General features: G+C 46.0%; 1 protein-coding gene across 2 annotated transcripts in view; it reads right to left on the reverse strand.

The window, feature by feature from the left end:
- The window catches only part of POP4 (POP4 ribonuclease P/MRP subunit), a 180,503-nt gene that overhangs the window by 147,496 nt on the left and 7,978 nt on the right, over window positions 1-25,029 (reverse strand). For both annotated transcript variants that reach the window (XM_078668288.1, XM_078668289.1), the window contains exon 2: window positions 21,870-21,936. In XM_078668288.1, the coding sequence (XP_078524414.1) occupies window positions 21,870-21,900 (31 nt within the window). In that variant the 5' untranslated portion in view covers window positions 21,901-21,936. The remainder of the gene's footprint in view (window positions 1-21,869; window positions 21,937-25,029) is intronic.

Genomic DNA, 25,029 nt, shown 5'->3' on the forward strand with positions numbered 1-25,029 from the left:
CCAGGTGCTGGAGAGGAGCTGTCCCACGAAGGTTCTCGCAGATGGAGGGGTCGACTTCAAGATCGGAGCCAACAAGCCTAAGCAAAGGCAACCCACGCAGGATACACAAAGAGCTTCTGGTGCAGACCAGGAGGGTCTGAGGTACTTCACCTTTTCAGGGAAGCAAGGGCCAGTCTGGAGCAACCAGACCAGCGATTGATTTTCAAAAGGATCGTCGTCACAGGGCTACTAGCCAACAGGCCAGCAACCGGACAACGCGTCGAGCAGGAACACAAGCAGAAGGGCCCCACGCAGAACTCGGGGAGTATGGAGGGCTGGTCTTCGGTGCAGGTGGAGCTCGGGGTCGGGGTGTCTCAGTTCCCAGTGCACAGGTTCGAGGATGCCTCAGGAGCTGCGTTGTTAGCAAGATGCAGGATTTCCAAGATGCCTGGTTCCACGGGTCCCGACGCCTTCCACAGGGCTCAGCTGTGCTGGAGTCGTACAGTGGGGTCAGAGGGATCCGGGAGTCGAGGTCTTGTCAGGCTCTGTGCTCGGGTTCCGGCGGGAACGGGGACAAACCAAGCCGTCGAGTTGCTGGATGGTGCCTGGTTGCCCAGGGTGGTCACTCCTTGGCCACAAGGGAGATTCTTCAGTCTTCAGCTCAGGTGAATGTCGAAGGGTCCAGAGTTTAGTGTCAAATTCGATTCCAGGATTAATCTAAAGTCCTGGGGTTCAGCTCCTACCTTTATACAACTAAAAGGGCCTGGATTACTTTCTAGGTCCCTCCTATGGGTGGGACCAGGAAGGGGGGTGGTTACACCCACTTTCCTTTGTCCAGTTTCGCGCCAGAGCTGGGGCTGGAGTGCCCCAGCACCGGTTTGAACTGGACTATGCATGGAGCACCTAGTGTGCCCCAGGCAGTGTCTCAATCTATTCAGCCCTCCCTGTCCCAATACACAAAGTCCTGTCTGTGGTGGTGCTCGCACCTCTCCAGGCAGGAAACCTATTGTCCAAACCTCCGTTACTGGAAGGACTCCCAGCAGCAGGAGGAGGTCAGACTTGTGTCTGTGGCAGCAGCGTCCATTTTGTGACGCTGGGTCTCTGGATAACTTTAACCGAGATAGTCAGCAACAACATGTCTTCTCCCTCTAGAAGGGTGGAATGCTACCCCGTCGCCAGAATTGGCGAGGGGGTAGTATTCCAAAGCGTAGGACATCTTACACGACATGTTTAGATAAAGTCAAACCAAAGTTAGCATTCAAACACGAGGATTATAATGCACTTAAGACTATATGGTATGGCAATATCATAGAACAGCTATAAGGACATGGTTCTGAAAGCTGCAGACAGGCTCAGCTCATGCAAGAGCACCATCTCACACATAACCAAGCACTCTGCCTCCAGGATTGTTAAGGCCTGCCATAGGAGTGACTTATAGGCTACTGTGTGTGGGTAGATATAGGAATACTATACCTAAGCAAGGGGTGATTACACGACCTTGCCCCAGCGGAGTGATCAGCCAGTTGTGTCAGTTTGAGTGGCCATCCAGGGGTGGCATAATACATGCTGCAGCCCCTGGTAGGCCTTGGTTACACCTATGCCCTGAGTACACTTCTACAGGGGCTGATAAGGTGAACCAATTCCCAATTAGTTTTGTACCTAGGGTACATGGAGTCCATTTTACAGAGAGAGCAGATAACCTGGGGCCCTGATTAGCAGGATCCCAGGCCAACTAAGTCGAAAACCAGCTAAACACAAGGCAAAAAGTTGGGGGTAACCATAGTCAGGTATCCACCTTCCTACAGTGATATGTATATTAAACATGGTATTTCTTCTACAATGTACAGCACGTTATGGAATAAATACACTAGCAAGGATCCTGAGTTGCGTTGGCCTATGCATGGGTCATTTGATCTTTGAAAGGTTCAGTATGTGGAACAATGTATGTTTAAGTGAAAAACTAGACTAGATATGTTTGACTGTGTACGAATGTGGGAGAAAGAAGTGCGTAAGTGAATGAAACGAGAGCAAGCTTTGCTCGATAAGGAACAGCAAAAAAGTATTCATGCGAAAGCATTAGAATTGAAAAATAAAGAAATGAAGGAAATAAAAGAGAGAAGATAGGGAGGGTCATTTACAGGTAACTGGCCAATACCCTGTTCGGCGACCCCTCTATCCTATCCTTAATAAACCACAGGATGATTCCCTTTTGCTAGACCGTTCTCCGCCTCCGTATACTTTCCCCTCTGCTCCTACTCATGATTCAGATGAGGACTCTTCTACAGAGCAGGAAAAGTCACAGGAAACTCGCTCTATGTTGACCTCTGAGTGAGCGGCTGGCCTTAGAGCTGCTGCTTGCAAAGCCGTTCATGCTACTACTTCTGCTTCTGAACTTATAGATGACATGCAAAAATGGCAGGAAGGGAGCAAATATATTTTACTGAGGCATTTGCCGCGGAAGTCATTGAACGGTTTAGGAAACATTCTGAAGAATTAGAACCTGATGATATAGCTGCAGATTGTAAGCAATTGCGTGATGGTCTTTTTGTCTCCTCCCAGGTGGCTGACTCAATCAGACGTTTGATTAAACTGCGTGCTGAGGCAATCCGTTCGCGAGAAGAGAAAAAGGCAGCTGGCGCAGCTGCACAAACACCCCAAACCAGCGTGACACAGGCTTCTACTTCCGAAACAGATAGGACTATGATAGTTTATGCGATACCTATGAGGGGAGACTTTCCCACAGCCATATTAGTTAAGTTGAAGACAATTATTCCTCCTAAAAAGATAAACTGGACTGTATTAGCATCTTGTAAGCAAATAACAGATGAATCGGTCTCGGACTTCTTCACACGTTTTGAGAAGGTATTCCACGACTTTAGTGGCCAGTCATTAACAGATGACACGGGCAGGCATCTGTTTGTTAATAAATTTGTGGCAAACTTGTTGCCAGGAATAGCTAGTCGCCTAAAGGCTAGTGAGAATTCATGAACTAGTTCTTCTTCAGTTTCTCTTTTGACTATGGCTCAGTATTATGAACGGCAGGATTTATAAGCGAGGGGTGATGAGGATAAAAAGGCTAAGGAATTAAAAACGAAGGTTATGTTAGCTCAGGCCTATGATCCGCCTTCTAGAGGTAGTGACAGAGGTGGACGTGTGTCTTATGGTCCGTCTTTTCCTCCTAATACTCGTCCGACATGGTCTTCTGACCAATGTGCATATTGTAAGAAATTTGGACATTGGGCTGTTGATTGTCCAGGATTGCATGCTCAGCAGTATCCGCGGGGAAGGGGACAAATGAGAAATCGCTCAGGATATTCAGGGCCTAGAGGGAGCACGGATGACCGTGGTAGGTTTGATACTAATCCGTGTGGACAGAATGGTTTTAATACTTTTGATCAACGGAACCAATATCAAATACCTGATTATTTGCCATCTGATTTGAAAGATTCTGCTTATGCATAGGACTGCCTAGGATGGGGTAAGGAATCAGTTGAAGTTCCGTTAGATCAGAAGGGTCCCTATGTTACAGCACATGTTTTGGGTTCTACTGATCAGTTTCTGGTTCATACAGGAACTTCTCGTAGCACCTTATCTAAACAATTGGTTCCAAGGGCTCCCCTGTCTGGCCTAACCATTACATCAATAGGTTTTGATGGAACATCTTCCCTTAGCCCACTGTCCCAACTGCTTGCATTTCATGCTGATAAATTCACTGCTCCATGTCCATTTTTGCTTTCTCCAAACACACCGGACAATATTGTGGGTCTTGATATGCCCAAATATTTCAGGGCTACGATACAATGTTCTCCAGAAGGTGTGCGTGTTATTTTGAATGACCTCTACCCATTGAGAGATCTTGTCTCGTTAAAGAGGACATTGCATTAGCTTCACTCCCTAGTACTTTGTGGGCCACTTCGTACACCGATTTAGGGCAAATGGTTATTCCACCAGTACACATTAGTGTCAAGGAGGGCGCTTCATTGCCACGCTTGCCTCAGTATAAAATTTCTCAAGAAGGTAAAGAGGCGTTTGTACGCATTGTTCATGATTTAATTTAAGTGGGGGTTGTGGAAGAAGTTCCTTACAATATTTGCAATATCCCTATTCTTCCTATTCTGAAAAAAGATACTGATACTAGGATTTACAGGTTTATCATTGATTCGCGAGAAGTTAACAAAATTGTGTGCCACAATACCCGGTAGTTTCTGACATTACAACACTTCTTACTTTGATTCCTCTGCCAGCAACTACATTCACTGTGATTGATATGAAGAATGCCTTCTTTTCGATTCCTATTCATCCTGATAGCCGATATTTGTTTGGCTTCACTTTGAATAATCAATCGTATAGATTTTTTAGAATTCCTCAAGGGTATACTGAGAGTCCTAGTATTTACAGCCAAGCATTGAAAAGACAGCTTGATTCTTTCAAGGAGTGGCTCTCATACAATATGTCAATGACATCTTGTTGGCAGCCGATACGCCTGAACAGTGTGAAAAATGTACTTTGTCTTTGCTTTCCTTTCTTGCATTGCACCATCACAAAGTGTCACGGAAGAAATTACAATATTGTAGACCGAAGGTTACCTACTTAGGTCACATTCTGTCTAAGGAGGGGCGTGTACTTGCACCAGATCGCATTCAAGCAATTTTAGACACACCAGTGCCTTGTACTCAGAAAGATGTCCATGCTTACTTCTTTTTGTAGGCAATGGATATTAGGCTTTTCACACATTGTTAAACCCTTGTTGCCACTTCTGACCAAAGACACTCCAATGCCCCTTCCATGGACGACTGAATGCCAGAATGCTTTTCATAAGTTACGTCAAGCTCTTTGCTCAGCACCAGTGTTAGGCACTCCAGATTACACAAAGGCTTTTACACTCTATGTACACGAAAAAGATGGGTGTGCATTGTCAGTTTTAGTGCAGACACACAGTGACAAGCAGCATCCCTGTGCATATTTTTCAGCTGTTCTTGATCCAGTTGCTCGTGCTTTGCCTGGGTGCTTTCATTCTGTTGCAGCAGCAGCTGTGTCCATATGCCAGAGTGAAGGGATAGTTTTGTCACATAAATTGTTGGTGCTAGTACCCCATGCTGTCGACGCTCTTTTGAACCAGACTAAAACGCAGCACTTAACTAGTGCTCGCTTGACAGGATACGAACTGACACTCTTGGCCCCTCACATTACTTTAAAGAGATGTGCGACTTTGAACCCAGCTACTTTATTGCCATATCCAGCGACTCTGCCTCAGTCACAGAAGTTTCACGATTGTATATTCCTTACTGAGGAACAGACAAAGGGTTGAGTCGATTTACAAGATACGCCACTTTCAGATATAGATGGGGAATTATGGGTTGATGGGTCTTGTTTGAAGTTACCAGATGGCATGACCTCAGCTGCTTATGCAATTACGACACTTCAGACGGTAGTGGAGACAGCTCATAACAAACAGAAGTCAGCTCAAGCAGCTGAGTTAAGAGTTTTGACACGAGCGTGTTAACTTAGTACTTACTTGTGTGTGAACATCTATACAGATAGCCACTATGCTTTTGGAGTGGCCCATGATTTTGGCTTACCCTGGAAGGAAAGAGGCTTCCTTACATCCCACGGGATGCAGATAATGCATGGAGAATTAGTGCATAATATTTTGACTGCCCTAACATATCCGAAGAAAATAGCTATTGTCAATTGTAGCGCACACAAGAAAGTGACTGACAAAACAGATCAAGGCAACGTCTTTGAAGATCGCATAGCTCGTGAGACTGCGATGCAACGAAGCACTACATCTATGTACGTAGTGAAGTCACAGGCTGAATGTTGGCATGCTGCTAGACAAGAAGTGCTAGACATACAGAGATCTGCTTCTGTGGAAGAACTTGAACAATGGTCTAAAGAAAGATTGTTGGATGATGAGGGCTGTTGGCAAAATAAAGAGATGAATAAATGGAAACTGCCTATAGCCTATTTACAGCCTATGGTTCGTATGGCACATGGGCCGGCACATGCTGGAGTCTCTGCAATAACGAAATTGCTCACGCAAGTTTGGGAGCATCCAGAAATTGCCGGCACAGCTAAAAAGACAGTACAGTCCTGTTTGATTTATTTGCAGTACAATTCTGGTAAAGGGACACAAACTCCTACAGGAGGGTTTGCTACACCAACAGCACCTTTTGAAGTTTTGCAAATGGATTCTATCCAACTTGAACGTTGCAATAACTTGAAATATGTTCTAGTGGTGGTATGTGCCTTCAGTAAATGGAGAGAGGCATACCCTACAAAGGATAATACGGCTCTCACCACAGCAAAGGTGCTTTTGAAAGAATTCTTTCCCAGAATCGGTGTTAGCAAACTAATATGGAGTGACAACGGACCTCATTTTATTGGGCAAGTTGTTGAGTATGTCCTGAAAGGATTAGGGGTCAAACAGAAGTTCCATACAGTCTTCCACCCACAATCAGCAGGGCTAGTAGAGAGATACAATGCTACCCTAAAGTTGAAACTAGCAAAAATACAGGCTTCCAAGTCTTTGAAATGGCCTGATGCGCTGCCCTTGGCATTGTTGTCCATTAGATCAGTGCCACATTCACGATCTGGGCTTACACCATATGAGGTGGTATTTGGGAGATCTATGAACATTTGGAGAGTTCCTAAACCATGCCCCAAACATGATGTACCATGCGTTCTGATGAGTGATTACTTATCACAGTTGACTGACAGTTTGATTTCTATTCATTAACAGGTTCGAGAAGCTCTTCCTGACAGGTCCACAGGCGAGGCCCATGATCGCCGTCCCAGCGATCACGTGATGGTAAAGGTTTTCGAGAGGTCAAACAGCTTGGAGCCTAGGTGGCGAGGACAGGAGCAGGTGCTCCTAGCCACGAGGACAGTGGTTCGAGTGACGAACAGGAAGAATTGGGTGCACAGCACCCACTGTAAAAGAGTTTTGTCTACTTGGTGGAACCTGCTGTGCTGACCGACCATAGAGATATCTTGGATACGGAGAAAGGCCAAGCCATATCACCTGACGAATCTGAGGAAGTCTTACTGGACCACACGATCCCTGGAGTATCCCGAAACCAATTGAGACCCCGAAAAGAGCCTGCATTGTTGAAAAAGACTGGTTGAGGTACCGTCCTGGGTTTGTGAAAAGGGCTGATGTGGCAAGGGGGGGAGGGGTCAGTCCTACATAGTGACACCTGTCTTGACCCTCAGCGAACAAACCAACGACTGCCCAGGACTTTAGAGCCCCAACGATTGCTTCAACGACAAAGTTATCATGTCTGCAGGAAAATCAACTGTTGCTAAGATCTGTAACCAGAAGACCATATGTGTAGTAGGATTCATTATTGCTATAGTTGCTATAGCAGTGACAACCTGGGTTGTCAAGGAAGTGGCTCCTGCTCGGCAACTGCTGAATGCCACTACGCCAGTACCAGCTGAACATCATTACTTTACTCTTCCTTACCATGAGCAAAAGCATCGACAATCCTATTTGAAGAACACGTTTATTCAGATGCTGCAACACTCACTATGCCACAAACACTACTGACTGTTGGGTGTGTGGGATGATACCTGTTCACCAGAAGAAGGGAAGAACACCTTTTATTCCTCTTCCCTTCTACCACAATGGTTCTGATCAAGCTTGGTTTGCGCTTTTAATTGCTTCTGGAAAGGCTAACATTTCTAGTAGGACAGTAGGACGATAAACTATCACCTCAATAAAGTATGTTATCCAGATAAAAATGGTTATCCCTGAGCTGAAGGGACTAAATGGGAATGGGAGGAGTATCGACCTGGGAATATTTCTACACCATATGTTTTCCCGAATATGCGAACTATTGAGAATAATGGACCATTTGTAATTTCTGTTCCTAGAGCCAAAGCAGACTTGTGTATAAGCAGTGTTGGGAAGATTCCAGTAGGAAGAAGTGAGTGAACTCTGGTTCTGACCCTTGAGGATGTCAATAACAGCAGTTTCATATCCTCGCATAATACCTACTTTGTCTGTGGTAACAAGGGATATTACCAACTACCCGATGGTCTGGAGTATGCTAGGTGTCCTTTCTGGTGCCCCCTGTGTTCTTGGCACCTGCATCGTATCACAAGGACTATAAACTGTTTAATACCATCGCCAAGAACAGATATAAGAAGACAACAAGCACTGAGGAAGTGGACCAGACGGACACCACATTGCAACAATACGTTCAATTTGGGCTTGTTTTTCTTTGTGGGTGCTGCCTTAAACAGCAGGAAAATAAGATGACTGACTCGTGTTGTGGAAGCAGTTACCAACCAGACAGCTATGGCACTTGGGAACATTACAGAAGAATTGAAAAGTGTGAGGATTGTAGCGCTTCAAAATCATATCGTTCTAGATGTGATTTTGGCTGATCGAGGTGGTGCATGTTGCATCATCTGGAGTAGTTTTTATGTCTACATTCCAGATCACTCTCCTTTAGTGTTTGATGCAATCTCCAAACTGCATAAGATTTCTGCTGAAATTCACCCAGATACTGGCACAGACTTTTCCCAGCTGGTTTTGGACATTGTTTGTTACCTGGGGCTGGAAGCTATTGACCATATTATGTGTAATACTTGTAATGCTATTTACATGCTGTGTATGTATACAATGTGGTCCAATGCTTTGCTCTGTCTGTATCAACGTCTGTAAACCTGCTAAGCGGAATGTTGCAGAAATAAATGCCCAACACACGCTGAATAATGAAATTACTGAGATAATGCAGATAAACATACAGGATGCATATTCAGATTATCCTAAATGAATGAATGCCTTCAACTAATGCTAAAAGGGTCGTCTGTTGTAAATTGGCAGCGATCGATTTTAGCATTTAGCTGAAGCCATCTTGTTTTTGGCAGCCATCTTGTCTGCCATGTGCTCTGTCCTTCCTTACTGTTGTTTACCCTCGTGCTCTGCTTATGGACTGGTTATATTTAGGCTTTGCTACTCTGCACTTGCGCAGAAGACACTAACTGTTCACACATGTTTTAGTCTGTAACTGTCAGGATATGTTTACCGGAATTAGCAAACTGCTAAGCTCCCCCCTACTGTTGACTGTGCATTTCTGTAGGACCTTTTATGTATGTAAAACTTCTCTTGTGTACTTGTACTGCCTTCTTTTGAGCCCCTCTGTGGGTATAAAAGGTCCATGTTCCCTCTATTTAGTGTGATACTTCTTACACTACTGAAGGGTGTTGTGTGAATGTAGTTCCACCTCATGAGGTTTAATAAAGGACTTTGTTTTATATTCCAGTTTCCGTGCCAACTTCTATTCTATTGGTCTGAGGACTTGTGCAGAGAAGGGCGAACCCCTAGCACTGGTAGGCCTAGCTGAGGCCCACAATGACACCAGGGGAGGTCATCCATAGGGTTCTTATACATGTCCCCTTCAACCTTCATAAGGAAGGCGTAACTTGAAAACTATGATAATACAGGCGCCTATAGAGCTTTTTAACCACTTTAAATTTAATATTGGCAATTACAGGCACATATAATGCTTTATAACCCCCTTTAGGGTAATGTAGGCAGTCAGGTGGCTGCAAATGATGGACTGGGGGTCTAGTCAAGGGTTTTGAGTGGGCAGAGCAATACAGAATATGGGGCTAGGCCCGGAATATGTCACTCCCGGTGCCACAATCAGTAGGAGAAATCTAGTGCCTGGGAGCATGTTCCCTCACAGGCCCTTGTGGACAAAACAGTAATATGCCCTCAGTGGTTTGTAATAATGCACTCACTACAGACCAATCAGACGTCAATGTAACAAAGCTCAGGGGATTTCCTCAATCATTTACAGACCCCAGCATGCTGGAGCATCACTCTCCAGGACAAAATGGCTCCAGGCGGCTGTTACCGGTGTGCAATCCCTGGACCACCCGATGTGAACGGACGGGAATCGAGAGTTGATAGAACGAGTGTCAACCAGCCTCTAGCGCTACCAAGTGGGCAGAGGACCGCAGCGCAAAAGCGCACCAGAATAGAGGCCGCGGAGGAGCGCAGAAAAGCTTTCCTGCAGCTGCAACAAACACACACAGTCAATCAGGTAGTGTGAGAGACTGGCCTGGTATATGATGTCCACTAATGTAAATGGGCACCAGTCCAGACAACCCTTTTGGTGATTTAAGAGGCCATAGACAACATTAAAAAGCTCTGTAAGTGGTAGCTGTGGAGAGCAGCCTTCAGGCTTAGTCCAAAAGAAGTGTAAAGCAGCTTGTTTTACCAGAATGCAATCTTATAGTATAGATTAAGTGAAAAGAACCACACCAAGTATTTATATAAATATGTATTTATTATATAATACTCTTTAGAATGTTCAAGTATCTCCAACACGGAGATGAACACAATGCATACAATACTTTAGCAAAGAAACACAGTAAATAGCATGAAATACACAGTGGCCCCAGAGGGGGGACCAAATCATATACTAAGAAAGTGGTATAAAAACCACAAATCGAGTCAAGACCGTGTCCAGGGGATGTAGACTTGCTAGGGGACCCACAAAACCACCCAAGGTAAGTAGATAGGGACCCCACGGAGAATGTGGGCAGTGTGGAAACACGACCACATGCTCCATACAAGTCTATGTGTAAGTCGCGGTTGGATTTTTAAAGATTAAGGACCCTTCCCAGTGGACCCTGAAGACAGAAGGTTGGAGAGCCACCCCACCCATGGATACCCTAGTACCCACATTACCTACACTAGGGAAGCCGGGTGCATACGTGTGAAGTGGTGTCGGAACTGCTATCGAACCCAATTGGGGACTTCAGGAAAGTGCCGCTGCCTGAAGAGGAGAAATGTTGTATTGGAATCCAAACGTGGATTCTTGATGAGGAGTACCTGAAAATAGAGGGGACAGAGTCTATATCACTCACGGGTGATCAGAAGACTAGGAAGACGAATGCCCTCCGATGTCGGGTGCTTCAGGATGGATGATGGGGACCTTGACTCTGCAGCTGTGCGGACCAGGCGACGCGGAGGGCGACCATGATCTGGATACAAGCTGTTACATGAAGGATGCCGAGAGCTGAGGAATCGATGTCCGGCTGGAGCACCAACAACCCTTGGCAAAGGCAAGGCACACAGGAATCAAGGAAGGAGCAACATCGGGACCAGCAAGGTACATGGGACTCTCCCAAGGAGGGAGTCAGGTCAGGCCCGAGCAAACAGGGGAGCTCAAAAGAAACAAGTGTGACCCTCAAGTGGACACACAGGCCGGAGGCACTAGAGTCGTGGGAGGACCTCAAGCAGCTCACCAAAAGATGCAGGCAACTATGCACATAATGCGGTGTTGCTAAAGATTCTGGGTACAGGAGATGCTCGGGGTTGGGGCTACTTGGAGCCCGAAGATCTTTTTGCAAAGAAGCCAACAAGCTTTTGCAACTGCAAGTTGGACACAGTACCCAGGGTTTCAGTTATTGCAACTCCCATGAGAGATGCTGGCCTCAAACTTGTTGAGAGGGTAGAGCAGGCCTCAGGAGCTGTGGAAAACCACCACCTGGGTTACAGAGCCCACAGAGTCCAGAGGTGCTCAGGATCTGATTTAGTGGGGCATTGATGAAAGGTGCCAAGAGTTTTAAGGGCAAGGATCGCCAGGTGACCCAGATTTGCAAGTTAAATGTTTTTGCAGCAAAACATCATGAGAGATGGGGCGGAATGTGGTCAGCATCACTGCTGACCTGCAAAGCTGTGGGCTCTGAGGTAGTCTGTGGGGAGGCAAAGGTGGTTATATAGCTTGGATGTTGTCCTGAAAGAAGTCTGAAAGTCCGGTGCAGAGAGAAGCGGTGGGGAGAGCTGTACTGGCAGTGGCAGCTGGCTTAGTGAACTCTTGTACAATTATAAAGAGTTTTTTTGCTGAATTCCCCACTAAGCTGATCTTATTGGTGAAGTAGTCTCTCATAGTGTCGCGCTTGAGTTTGTGAAAATCCTTTAAGGCTTTTTTGTGTGTCAACTTGGCAGCAGGGTCATAGGATAATCTCGGGAGCACTCCAATTTTTTGCAGTGGCTTTTCTCAACGTGGAGCTCAGGGGAGAACCAAGGGGTTGATGGTCTCTGCCTAGAAGAAGAGACTGATCTGAGCAGGCAACAGTGTCTACGGCTAAGGATTCCCAGCTGTTAAAGCTTACTGAATCTAGGTCAGAGTTGCCTGACAATTGGAGGGGTGTTGTAGAGAGTGTGGGTGCCATACTATTTCTGGTTAATCCTCCTTTTTTTCTAGGACTTGATGTGGTCTGGAAATATGGTAGTTCAGTTCCAAGCTGGAAGGTACTAAGAAGTGATCAGACCAAGTGAGCAGTAAGGGGGGAGAGGACGCAACTTTCAGATTAGGATTATTAGTAAAAAATAAGGTCCAGCTTATGGCCTGCAGAACGCGTAGAGCCGTTACCATCTGTGTCAAGTTAAAGCCGTCAAATGTATTGGCCAATTGACTAGCTTTTATGCAGTGGTCGTCACCCATATGGATGTTGAAACCCCCTAAGATCGTGAAACTGGCATGCTTGAGCGAAAGGTCAGCTGCTGTATCATATCGTTTTAACAGGTGACAAGCTGGGGAGTCCGAGCCCGGTGAGTGTGGGCGGGGTTCGAAGATGGATTTGTGTTGCAGTGAACCTGGCACAAGAGAGTATGGGCAAATGCTGCCGTCTGTTAGTGTGAGAGACCCCATGCAGTCTAGTTTGAAGGTGTGCTCACAGTCCCTGTTCTTATTCAGTAATTGTGCCCTGGACCAGTGGATGCGTCCACCGGGAGAGCCATGGGCAGCATGGCTGGCGCTGGCAGCTTCAAGTGCTCTGCACAACGGCCCCGTTTAAATGAACCACCATGAGCGGGGAAAAAGCTAGTGCGCTGCCCCGCAATGCCCCTGCTTCCGGCCACACAGTGATTTCCGGAGTGGGACGTTCAGGAGGAGTGAACCTGTCCCGATCGTGTGGAAAATGCCTCAAAGAAATGGCAAATTCAAATTCAGTCACAGTAAGTAACATTAAGCATAAAACAGACTTATCCACAGTTTAAAAACAAAATTAGCCACCGTTTTAAATAGATTTTAGGGTGTGCCTGCACCTTACGGCCGTTGGCAGCCTCAAACGCTCTGCGCTGGGGCCCTGTTTAAATGAACCACCATGAGCAGGAAAAAGCTAGTGTGCTGCCCCGATATGCGCCTGCTTCTGGCCACACAGTGATTTCCGGAGTGGAAGGGTCAGGAGGAGAGAACCTGCCCCCGATTGTGTGAAAAATGCCTCAAAGAAATGCCAAAATCAGTCACAGTAAGTAACTTTAAGCATATAACAGAAATTTGCCACAGCTTTTAAAAGATTTAAAAGAGTGTGTCTGCACCTTATGGCAGTTGGCAGCCTCGGACTATGCACAGGGACACCAAATATGCCCCTCATGCAGGCTTTTGGGCACAGGCAAACGCACCCACTCCCAGTCCCAATACACTAAACCCTGTCTGGAAGGTGTGACAGGAAGCCTATTGCTCCACCTTCCTGTGCTCGAGTTTGCCTCAGCAGCAGGAGGGAAGAAATGTGTCTCTGGTCGGCAGCAACCACTGTGTGCTGTTCGAGACCAGAAGGTTGGCACCAGGAACACCGAGAGCCTAACGGAGGGTTCTTCCAGTGCTTGGAATCATGCTTCCCACACCGGTTACGGTGTGAGGGTATGATTCCAACATGTTTGATACCAAACATGATAGGATTCGGTGCAGCCGTTTTTGATATGGTCATCGCGTAGTTACGAATTACACCTTTATTTAGTATAAGGCTACTTTACTGACAACCCGGGAGAATGGACTCTGTAGGCTGAAGGGATGTATGTTCATGCAGGGGGCACCCTCTCACTTAGAACCATGCACACTGCCTTCAGGATTGCAAAGGCTTGCTATAGGGGTGACTTATAGGTTTTAAGTGCAGTGACCCTTAGATATAGTAAACCTATATATCTTTAATAAGTGGTGTATGCACCAATTTACACAGGCTGCAATGGCAGGTCTGTAGTTCCATTTTAAATGGTCTCTCATGGGTGGCACAATACATGCTGCAGCCCATGGGAGACCTCTGGGGTACCTATGCCCTGGGTACATGGGTACCATATACTAGGGACTGACAAGGGTACCCCAGTATCCAATCTGGGATGTACTCAAGTACTGAACACACAATTTAGGGAGAAAGCAGATTGACTGTGGTCCTGATACGCAGGATCCCAGTAATTGCAGTTTCAAAATCAATTCTTCTTGACTTAAGGTTCCGTGGCTGGACACTACAATGTAAACGATTAAAAACTGGGTTTGAGATGTTGACATGTAAAATGAAAGATCATACACACAAACAATCTGTAGGATTTGCACATATTTAAGAGGAAAACAAGAAGGAAAAAAGCCAACTTCAACAAATGTAATCAGGAAAAGGGACAGTCCCGTGATACATATGCTGGTGATGTTAATTAATCCCCCAGGTTATACTACGAAATCAGTGAAACGCACTGTCATGCAATACCCGGTACGGTACATGATAAACTGCGAATGGAGATTATGTGCCCAACGTGCTCACACGTTATTTAGGTGCTTTGTGCTATGAGAAATGGATACCATCTGATAGATGGGCGTACTCACTGCCTCAAGGATGGCGAATTCAGATACTCTGTAATGACACAATATGTGTGTTTAATCCCATAGTCTTCTAATAACCCAGAGTGAAACCTATTGTGGGTTCCTTCATCGAACAAGTCTTACCCGCTTCAGAATGGAAGTTCAATCGGTATGGATGCCACAAACGGCGTCCTCATGTATCAGGCTGTAAACAAAATAAGAACGTGAATGACGGTTTATTCAAAAGTGCTGAGTGCTGCCGTTACAGTTTACCCGTAAACAGTCCATCCATCTTACCCATCTTCTAAATCGCGTGTGGCCCAAAGTTATTTCCGTGGCCGATAATTCCGTTAAACCTTCTCCCGGCTGTGCTTAAAAATGTACTAGAGGATAAAAAGCACAATCCTCCTTAAATGTAAGAATCTGCCATGTGGTAGAGGCAAAGTATTAAACGCGAGTCCGTGTCTGCACATACCTCGCTTCCCCGTGTATGCGTCCAGTGAATGCTGACTTCCGCCACATTTGTCCTTCCGGTGTAAACATCCGGTTAGTGCCGCGGCCGTGTTTTAAATGCCGCGGATTCAATAAACTTTATTAGCAACATGGACTAAACCTAATCTCGGACAATGAAAAGAAAAATGTGAGGATGCCTATATTTCAGTGTTGTGACGAGTAAAAAATTCGAAAAGTGTACGGTGAAAGTCAGAGTCAGATCGAAAAAGAGTAATAAACGATATGTGCTAATCCTTTAAAATATGTATTCAACTGTCACGTGTAATAAAAAGATCATTGTATCAGCATGGAAGCTGCTCAACCAAAAGAAAACATGATACATTGTCAATCCACATGCCTCACAGTCATGCTTATGTCCCTGATCAAAATTACTTTGAAATAGTACAAGCACTAATTACAGGAAACAAAGTAACTCATATTGATCATTTAAACCGCCGGGGTTCATCGTACCGAGAAACTTAATCCAGAGTGTTTCTCTTCGGGAAAGTTGTGTATGTTGGTCTTTACCACTGATGAGAACTTTTTCTAAAACTGTAAATCTAATTTGGGGGATATTATGTGACTCTTGTAACCAATGTGTTGCTAAACTTGATGACATGTAACTATTACGTATTGTGCTTTTGTGTTCGATGATTCGTGTCTTAATCTTCCTGGCTGTTCACCCGAAGTATACCAATCCACATGGACATAATATAGCGTAAATTACTCCCGTGGAGTTGCAATCAGCGTTATCGGAGTTTGATGGTTTGACCTGTTCTTGGGTGCGTAAAACCATTTCCCACTATCACATTATTACACTGGCCACAATTCTAGCACTTGCTCATTCCTTTGTACCTGCTATGAGTGGTTTGTCGTTTGTTTTTCAATATCTCCGTCAGATTTTTTGGACGAGTGTGCAAAAATCAGGGTACCCCTGAATAAGTTAGTGAAATCAGGTTCATTCGCTATAATGTCCCATCGTTGCTGAATGATCTTTATCGTTGCTGCCTGTTCGGATTGTTTCAAAATGAATACCATGCGCTCCTTCGATGGTTTATGCGATTTCTGTAATAACGTAGCACGGTCAAGTAGTGCTACCTTGTTTTGTGGTTTTGTGCAGAATCGAGTACTGTTTCTGGATATCCACGTTGTTTATTACGCTCAATTTGTTCTTTAATCAGACCTTCACATTGCGTTTCTTCAGAGGAGATTCTTTTAATACGAATCAGCTATGATGTTGGTAAGTGATCTTTCAACGCTTTGGGATGAACGCTGGAATAGTAAAGACAGTTATTAACGTCTGTAGGTTTTCGGAATACTGTTGTCGAAATCCCTTGGGGGGGATGTGTACATCTCAATGTCCAGGAACTGGATGTGATCCAACTGGATATTAGGAGTGAATTTTATCCTAGGATTCTTGGTGTTGATCTCTTGTATGCGTTCCTCCAATTCTAATCTACTCCCTTTCCAGATTATGAGAATGTCATCAATAAATCTTAAAAAAAGTAGTATGGGATCACTCCAACTTTGGTTCTTCAGAATGTGCACTTCTTCAAAATGGGCCATGAAGGTATTAGCGTATGACGGGGCTCCTGGGAAACCCATAGATGTACCAGTTCTTTGTAGAAAGTATCCAGTTTTCCAAGAGAAGTAACTATGTTAGAGACAAAAATGTAATAATTCCAACAACAGCACACTAAGGTCTTGATCTATATCCGAATTTAACAGTCTCCACTCCATGGCTTCCATTCCCTCCATGTGGGCGATTGACGTATATAATGCTACTACATCGATAGTACACAACAGTGTATCTGCGTCAACCAAGTGGCTTACTGCTGCAAGTTTGAGGAGACAGTCTGTAGGGTCTTTCATGTACGTTGTCCAAGATTGTACTAATGGTTGTAGATGATGGTCGATGAAACGTCCAATAGGTTTATGAATCGATCCACATCCTACCACGATGGGACGAAAAGGTGGGTCTGTGGCATGTTTATGAATCTTAGGTAACATATAAATATGTAGTATTTGCGGCGTGGTGGGTAATAGGTATTTCCTGGTCTTGACATTGATAAGCCCATTTTCTTCGACCCTCAGTATGATCCCTTCCAAAACTTTACTGAATTGACTGGTTGGATCACAGTCTAATCTGATGTATATGTCTGCGTTTTCAACGTGCTGGTTTACTTTCTGATCATAGAAGTTGGTGTCCATCATTACAAGGGCACCTCCCTTGTCCGACGGTTAAAATATAATCTGAGTATCTGTCGCAAATCATTTAAAATTCTCATTTCTTTCTTGGACAAGTTTGTGTGTTTCGGTTTGTTGTATACTACTTTTTCAAGATCCTTTTTAACTAGAGTTTCAAAGTTATCCATTGTCTTGTGTGAGATGGAAGACATAAATTTGCTCTTGGGTCTGAAGATCTCAGGTGGCTGGGTGTCATCATTATTGATTGTAGAAAAGAACCATCTCAAGCTTAACTTCCTTAGGAATTTAAACAAAGCCATCTCTGTTTCTAGTCCATTAGAAACATAAGTCGGGACAAATGATGTTCCTTTGTTTAATACATTTACTTCTTCAGTCATCAAGATTCTCTTGGATATATTCACCACTAGGTTACTCGTTATTCCCAAGGACTCATGAGAGTTGACATTTTTTATGAATGCGGTTGGGGAAAAAAATTATTTAATAAATGGCTGCTATAATAAACAAGCATTTACAATGCAATGGTTTTGCCTTTGACAAAGTTAGAGCGATTGGCATTGCCAATGACAAATTTTTTATTTATGTGACACACACTGCTGAACCAGAGACAGCAGAACTGCGAGCTTAGCGCTCGCACACCAGAAAGGAGTACAGTGTTACACACACGATTACACCACAGGAAGCAATGCAGGGACGAGAGAGAAGCGCACCCGAACTCGTACACACGGGACCGTACCCAAAGTCCCAGAGGTACCAAGCCAAACCGATTCAAAGCCCTGCAGCAGAGGCGGTAGTATGCGAAGGGAAACTAGGGTAAAGGGAATGACAGTCCGGGGACAAGGGTCGGGGACTGGGAGTACTATTCGGAAACCAGGAAGGGTCACAGAGCAGCGCGCATTCGAACCTTTAGCCCTAAATCCACAGCCAAAGAAAGCATAGAGTAGTCGCTCGGCTCATATGCCACCTGGTGGCACATTTGAACCATTACACAAGAACACTCACTAGCGCCGTAGTAACCCCGCCACGCAGCGGGTGGGTTTCAGTTTCCTGGAAGACTTGAGAGACGCATGATCCGAAGACCCCTACCCACCACAAATGAAGCAGGGATTACCCACCTACCACCCTCACACTGAGGTGGATGCCAGATCACCAAGCCCATCAACCTGTGTAACTGGCCCAGAGGGATAAATCTATGGCCGTTCCCACACTACTTTGCTTTACTAGTCCGGAGCAGGCCCAACAGTATCCCTCCACAGAGCTCGTAGACAAGCACTGCACCAAAACACGAAGAGAGCAAGTAATTGGCGAAGCACGACTTTACTGGAGCTGCCTTACATTACAACACATTGCCAAGGAATCCTTGCCAGGATCCGAGAAATATTTCTAACTTTTCTCCTCTCCTGCCAAACATCTCTACTGCTAATCATGACCAGTCGATCCCTTTGTTCTAACGAAACCATTTGCTGTTTCCAACTGTGGTAAATGCTTTGGCACCAGGCTTGTCAATGCTTTCTTGGCTTCGGGGCGCGTCCTCCATCAAAAGGAAAACCAGCCAAAGCAAGGAGCGGGACCGGGACGAAGAAGGACTGCGGGCGGAGGGAGGGGGGGAAGAGCAGGACGGAAGGAGCTGCGGGCGGAGGGGAGGGGGGGGAGCGGGACCGGGACGAAGAAGGACTGCGGGCGGAGGGAGGGGGGAAGAGCAGGACGGAAGGAGCTGCGGGCGGAGGGGAGGGGGGGAGCGGGACCGGGACGAAGAAGGACTGCGGGCGGAGGGAGGGGGGAAGAGCAGGACGGAAGGAGCTGCGGGCGGAGGAGAGGGGGGGGGAGCGGGACCGGGACCTGGACGAAGATGCACATTCATTAACAAACACTCACCTCGACTTCCTCCAGCGGCGGTCAGCCGCGTAATGGGAAAAACAACCAAATTTTTTTTTAAAAACGAAACTCCGCCCACCGCCGCGATGACGACATCGCAGAGGCGGAGAGGGAAAAAATGTCGGGAACGCCCCCGAATCTGGTCCGGCCTTTGACGGACAGATCCGGCTCCCAATGGCTAGCCTCCATTTATGGAGCTAGCCAATGGGAGGAGGGGGCGAGGAGGGGGCGGATACCCGACCCAAACAGAGAAACATAAGGATTTTGCTAGCGCATGCGTACTTCGTACGCATTGCCAGCAAAACCTAAAAACACAAACAAAGAAAAGCATATTCTTCGCCTCCGGTCCTGAAATAGAATTTGTCCATTTGGCGACATTAAAATTTTCACGCTGTGAACTTGAAACCTTTCACACACTGCTGTGGCCAGAAGTAATCTACAGTTTGCTATAGATAGTGGTATCTGTCACATTGTGTCATACATTCCCAACTTCAAAAGATAAACCCTTTGCTGAAACTTTTTTAACCTTTTAATATCTAAGTGATTCAGCAATCGTTTTTCCAAAGAAGCTTGCAGACCTGCTGGAAGTAATTTGTAAAATGCCTTTGCCATCTTCTTTTCACTTCCGAGTAAATGCTTCCAAAATTAAGGGTTTACTAATGGCAGATCAATTTTGGAAAGGTACAGATGGTGTAGCACCATAAACCTTGTATTTAGTGCTTTCAGTCAAGAAAACAAGGAGTGCAGTGTTCTAACGAACGAAGTCAGAGCATGAGTTAAAGGAGACCGCTATTGAGAGCGTACCTCACCACCAGGAGAGCACCCCCAAAATAATGCTTGCGAGCTGCCAGTAACGTGTATGGGGAGCAGGAGGGTACAGGGGCTGAGCCAAGAAAAGGATACAGGAAAGAAAACATGAATTAAGAGAATATGCAATGACCATCTCAGAAAATATAAACAGTCTGCAGATGTCATGGAGGACCAGTCTCCAAGAGAGTCTAAAATTATTATAAACCACACTGTAAATTGAATATTTTCCATGGGAAGATCTGGGCGGTGCTACAATGCCTTTAAAAACCAGTAAACTGTCTTTGTTGCCATAAATCTGCTGTTTACTGCTCCAGATGTGTTTGACCATTCCATGGCAGTGTTTGTCGACAATGGGGCTTTGGGAAAAGAGGCGATTTTGGAGTCTTGAGGTCTGGGTTTTTTGGGTGGGTGGGTGGGTGGGTGGATGGAGGGGTAGTGTCAGCGGCCAAAGTGCTGGTCAGTGTCCCTCCCCCCCCCCCCCGGACATTTTGGAAGGTTGCTAGTAATTTAGGGGCCAGATCAGCAGCTGAATGATCGAGTGTCAGAGAGGCAGGGCAAGAGAAGATGGTAGCTGAGAAGCCTAAACCCAGAGGGTAGACAGGCCTCACAGGGTAGAGTTAAAGAATGTAGGCAATTCAAAGTTGGAAGGTGGAGTGGTGGGGGAGGGAACAGGCTTATCTGAATTGCGAGGGAGAGACAGTGCGCAGATATCAATCAACCAGAGCCGGCGGAGTTGACGACTCAGCAGGCAGCAAAGACAGTGTAGGGGAGGAGCGGTGCAGCCATGTTGGCGCCATTCCGTTGTGCAGAGGCAGTCCTTCCAACAGGGGTGTGCAAAGTCACCAAACAGAGATGAGACTACCAAGAGCACAGGATGGAACGCCAGGCCCCCTCCCCAACATGGCCCTGGCTGGACCCACCCCCCCAAACGTCACAAGAAACCACAGGCTTGCAGTACCCCGTGATCCTCCTGAAGCTCCTCGTAGAAGGGCCTGTGCCACCACCTTGCCCTCTGCCAACCAGGCCGCATGCCACTCAGTGTAAAGCCCTTCTCATCACCACCTGGGTCCCCATGATCCCTATGCAGCCGCTCTTCTTGCCTCTCCTCCCGCTTGCTGATGAGTAGACACACAAACCACCAATCACACCCCGAATGAGCCCCTTCTGTGTTAGGACACAACAAGCAGGGTCTTCATCCCGGGTGGCGTGGTGCCATCAGCCGAGAGGCAAAAACTGTTTCAGGCAGCTGCCTCCGCCCTCCCAACATCCATCTGCACTCTTTAGCACCCGATGGTGAAAAATGGGCATGGATTTGTGTCAACAGATTCCCCAGGCTAGGCAGGAGGAACAAAGAAGCGAATCCTGATACTCTGCCATCTTAGCCATGCCCCTAATGCGATATCTTTTAAATGCAAACTATAATAATTTTAACTTACAATGTTTTATATTTAAGGTCAACGTAACATTTTGAGTGTTTCACAAAAATGTTCTATAGGGAGTTTTGTTTGTTGTAAAAGGCAACAGCCCAGTTCAAACACCACCAACCACTGTTCCATAAAAATGTATTCAATGGTTTGTTTTGATACACCCTTGAGCTATTTAAAAACATGCACATCCAGCTAGGCTAAATTTCCAAGATAAATTGTCTATGTAAATAAGTTCAATTAAAATTCACTATATGTACATTTATCCTGCATGGATATCCTTAACATTTGGCATGGATATAGCACCCCCTTGACATGAAAATCCACTTGCAAAGCAAAGGGGTCCAAGTGTATGCAAAGTAGTCTCAATTGGTATACACGCCGCTTTGTATGCTACTGTAACATTTCCACAGAAAATTAGAGCATATGAAAGACACTTTAAAGAAGACACTAAGCAAGAGAAACAGAAGGTCACAGAGAGACTTACCAGAAGATGAACTTTTGACGTCTCGCTGCATGGTGCAGGTTTAAAAATGACTCCAGCACTGTATCCCCTATTCAGGATTAGGAGAATGCATTAGTAATATTTACACTACACACATTTAGATTTGCTATAGATATATAGCAGGCTAACAAACATTTGTGCTAACATCCATTTAAATATTCTTCCTCTTAGCTTCTCTCTGCCATTCACATTGGACTTAAAAGTTAAGATTCGGAAAGCAAACAAATGTATGTGCAATGGGAATAGACATGAGTCACTGTGTCTGGCCTATTAGCTACCAGTTCGGCCAATTTTAATATTATTGGTGACCTCAATCTGCACTTAGAAGCGAGCCAAGACAGTGAGATTACCAACTTTTTAGCTGACCTTGCTGCCTTCCAACTTATGCAACGCGTCACAAACATTAAACACTCAGCAGGCCATATGTTAGACCCCATTTTCTCTACTCTATCTGCCCTTACAGTTAGCTCACCGCTCCCTATGAGCAGGTCCGACCCTTATCTGGCGTCCATGACACTACAGGGAGTAGGTCCTCCTCAGGTTGTCCTATGGAAACCCGTTCTAAAACATCCTTGGTGTAAATTGGATGCTGCCCATTTTCGTGACCTTCTCCTTAGTCAAGCACCCAGTCTTTCCTAACAATCCTGATAGGGCAGATAGTATCCTGGCTGACTGGCTCACGCACGCCCTCGACAACCTTATCCCTGCCAAGCTGTACCATAGCCATAGTACCTAGTCGAGCCCTTGGTTCAATGACAATCTGGCCCAGGTCAGGAAAACATGCACAGCCCTGGACGGGCATGGAGAGGACAATATGATCCTGCCCTGAAAATACAATACTGGACAGATATCAAAAAATACGATAAGTCCATGCAGAGAGAAAGAGCTCATTATTTTGAAGATGAAATTCAAAATAGCACAACCCTGCTAAATGCATCTTCTCCTTACTCAAAGATCCTAAATCTTCAGGGCAACCTATTACATCCCCTTTCTCTTCCAATAAGCAATGTGAGACACTGGCTGCTTTTTTTATCAAAAAGGTTGAGGACTTATATGAAACCTTCCCCCACTGTGCGATCATAGTAGGCCCTCCATCTCAGCCTACCACTGCCATGTCTCTCTCCTCCTTTCCTGCACTCTCAGGAAGCTATGCGCACGATTTGCAATAAACTTAAATCTGGATCTTCAGCGGACCCACTCAAACTCAGTTTCAGAAATTCCAACCTCAGCTCCTCCCCCCGTTTTGTGATTTTATAAATCAGTCTTTGTCATCTGCCGCAGTCCTTGTCGCTTGGAAACACGCTCTGGTGATTCCACTGCTCAAAAAAACCTACTCTGGATGATTCCAAGCCGGCGAATTTCCGTCCTATCTCCCTACTCCCTCTGATATCCAAGGTCACTGAAGCTTACATTAATTCAATCCTTACCAACTTCATTGAAGCCAATAATCTGCTAGCCCCTCAAAATAGCTTCCACCTACAACATAGCACTGAAACTGCCCTTCTGGCCATCACGGAACATCTGCAGAACTCATTGGATGCGGGACGAGTTTCTGATTAGCTCCTGCTGGACCTGAGTGCCGCATTTGATATGGTGTCCCATCAGATCCTCCTGCAGCGCCTAGAGCACATTGGCATTGGTGGCTCGGCCTTGGATTGGCTCTCCTCCTTTATTTCAGAGCGATCCTTTCAAGTGATTGCCCCTCCCATCTGTTCTCAGACGCACGCTGTGCACCAAGGGGTTCCTCAAGGCACTGTTCTGAGCCCGACTTTATTTAATATTTACATCCAACCCCCGACCTACTCCCAAACAGACGGTTAAAAACCTGAGCGTATGGGTGAAGCTGGCACTGACCTTCCAGCCTCAGACTAAGGCAGTAGCTGGAGTCTGTTTCGGGCCACTACTCAGTCTCAAACCCCTGCTAGGTTTTTTTATGCTACAACCTGTCAGGTTACTGCCCAGGCCAATGTACTATCCAGGCTGGATTATACAAGCTCTTTGTATCTAGTGGCCAATAGAGCAGAGATACAGCACCTACCAAGGACACAGAACGCGGCCGTCCGGCTACTTCTCGGTCTACCCAGAGCCTATTCGAATTCTGACTTCATCAGCGGACTTCGTTGGCTCCCGGTGGAGAAACAAATCCATTTTAAACATAGAATCCTGAATGACAAATCCAAGGATATCCTAGCAGCTCTTCACATACCCTACACTCCCACCCACCATCTGCGCTCGCTTGGACAGCACCTGGCGTCTGTCCCTCGGGTCAAGAGAGTTAGGGCTTGAGGGCACTCCTTCCGAGGTCTTACACCTTAACTCTGGAACTCCGTCCCGAGGAGCATCAGAAGCATCCAAAACCATGCAGCATTCCATAAGGCTATACAAACCTATATTTTCCTAAAGTAATCTCCTTCTCTGCCTGCCTCTGCCCTGCCCCTTTGTCTGACTGAGATCGGCGCCCGGACGCCCCTTTGCTGGGACAGCCATGCGCTGTACAAAAACTATAACATAACATAAAATGATGGTATTTAAAGCAAGAGGGCACAAAACAAGACAATGCCGTCCTTCTAGCAGCAATCACGCCATCAAGGGGTGTCCTGGACACACAAATAAGAGCAATTGGAGTGGACATCAATCTACATTGCTAGGACCTCCGCACGCAAAGCAGTCAAGCAGATCACGGAGGTAGCGAGGAGGGTGTCAGGAGTAGAACATTTGGTAACTACCCTCAAGCAGCCAGCGACCAAACTCGTTGCTGTGACATAAGGAACTAGCGGCAAGAGTAGAGGAGTCCAAGGGAAGGGCCTACCAAAACAACCTACAGTTTGTGGGCTTTCCCGAAGGCTGCAAGTGGCCACAATGGAACTTTTTCAGGACCAATGGTTTTGTTCCTTCTTGGCTCCGGGGGCCACATCATCCTGTTTTGCACCTGAGCAGGCCCACAGGGCACTGGTGCAATGCCCTCAGACTGGGGCCTGGCCATGCCTGGTCATCGTAAGGCTCCTCAATTAAAATGATAGAGACGCTATTATCAGGCATGCTACGCTTCAGGATAAGATCTATCAATCACACGCCATCATGATATTTCCTGATTACACAAGGATGGACAACGGCACTCCTTCCTGGCTGCCAAACGGCGCCT

This window comes from Lissotriton helveticus, chromosome 12 (assembly GCF_964261635.1).
Source record: "Lissotriton helveticus chromosome 12, aLisHel1.1, whole genome shotgun sequence".
Classification (NCBI taxonomy): Eukaryota; Metazoa; Chordata; class Amphibia; order Caudata; family Salamandridae; genus Lissotriton; species Lissotriton helveticus.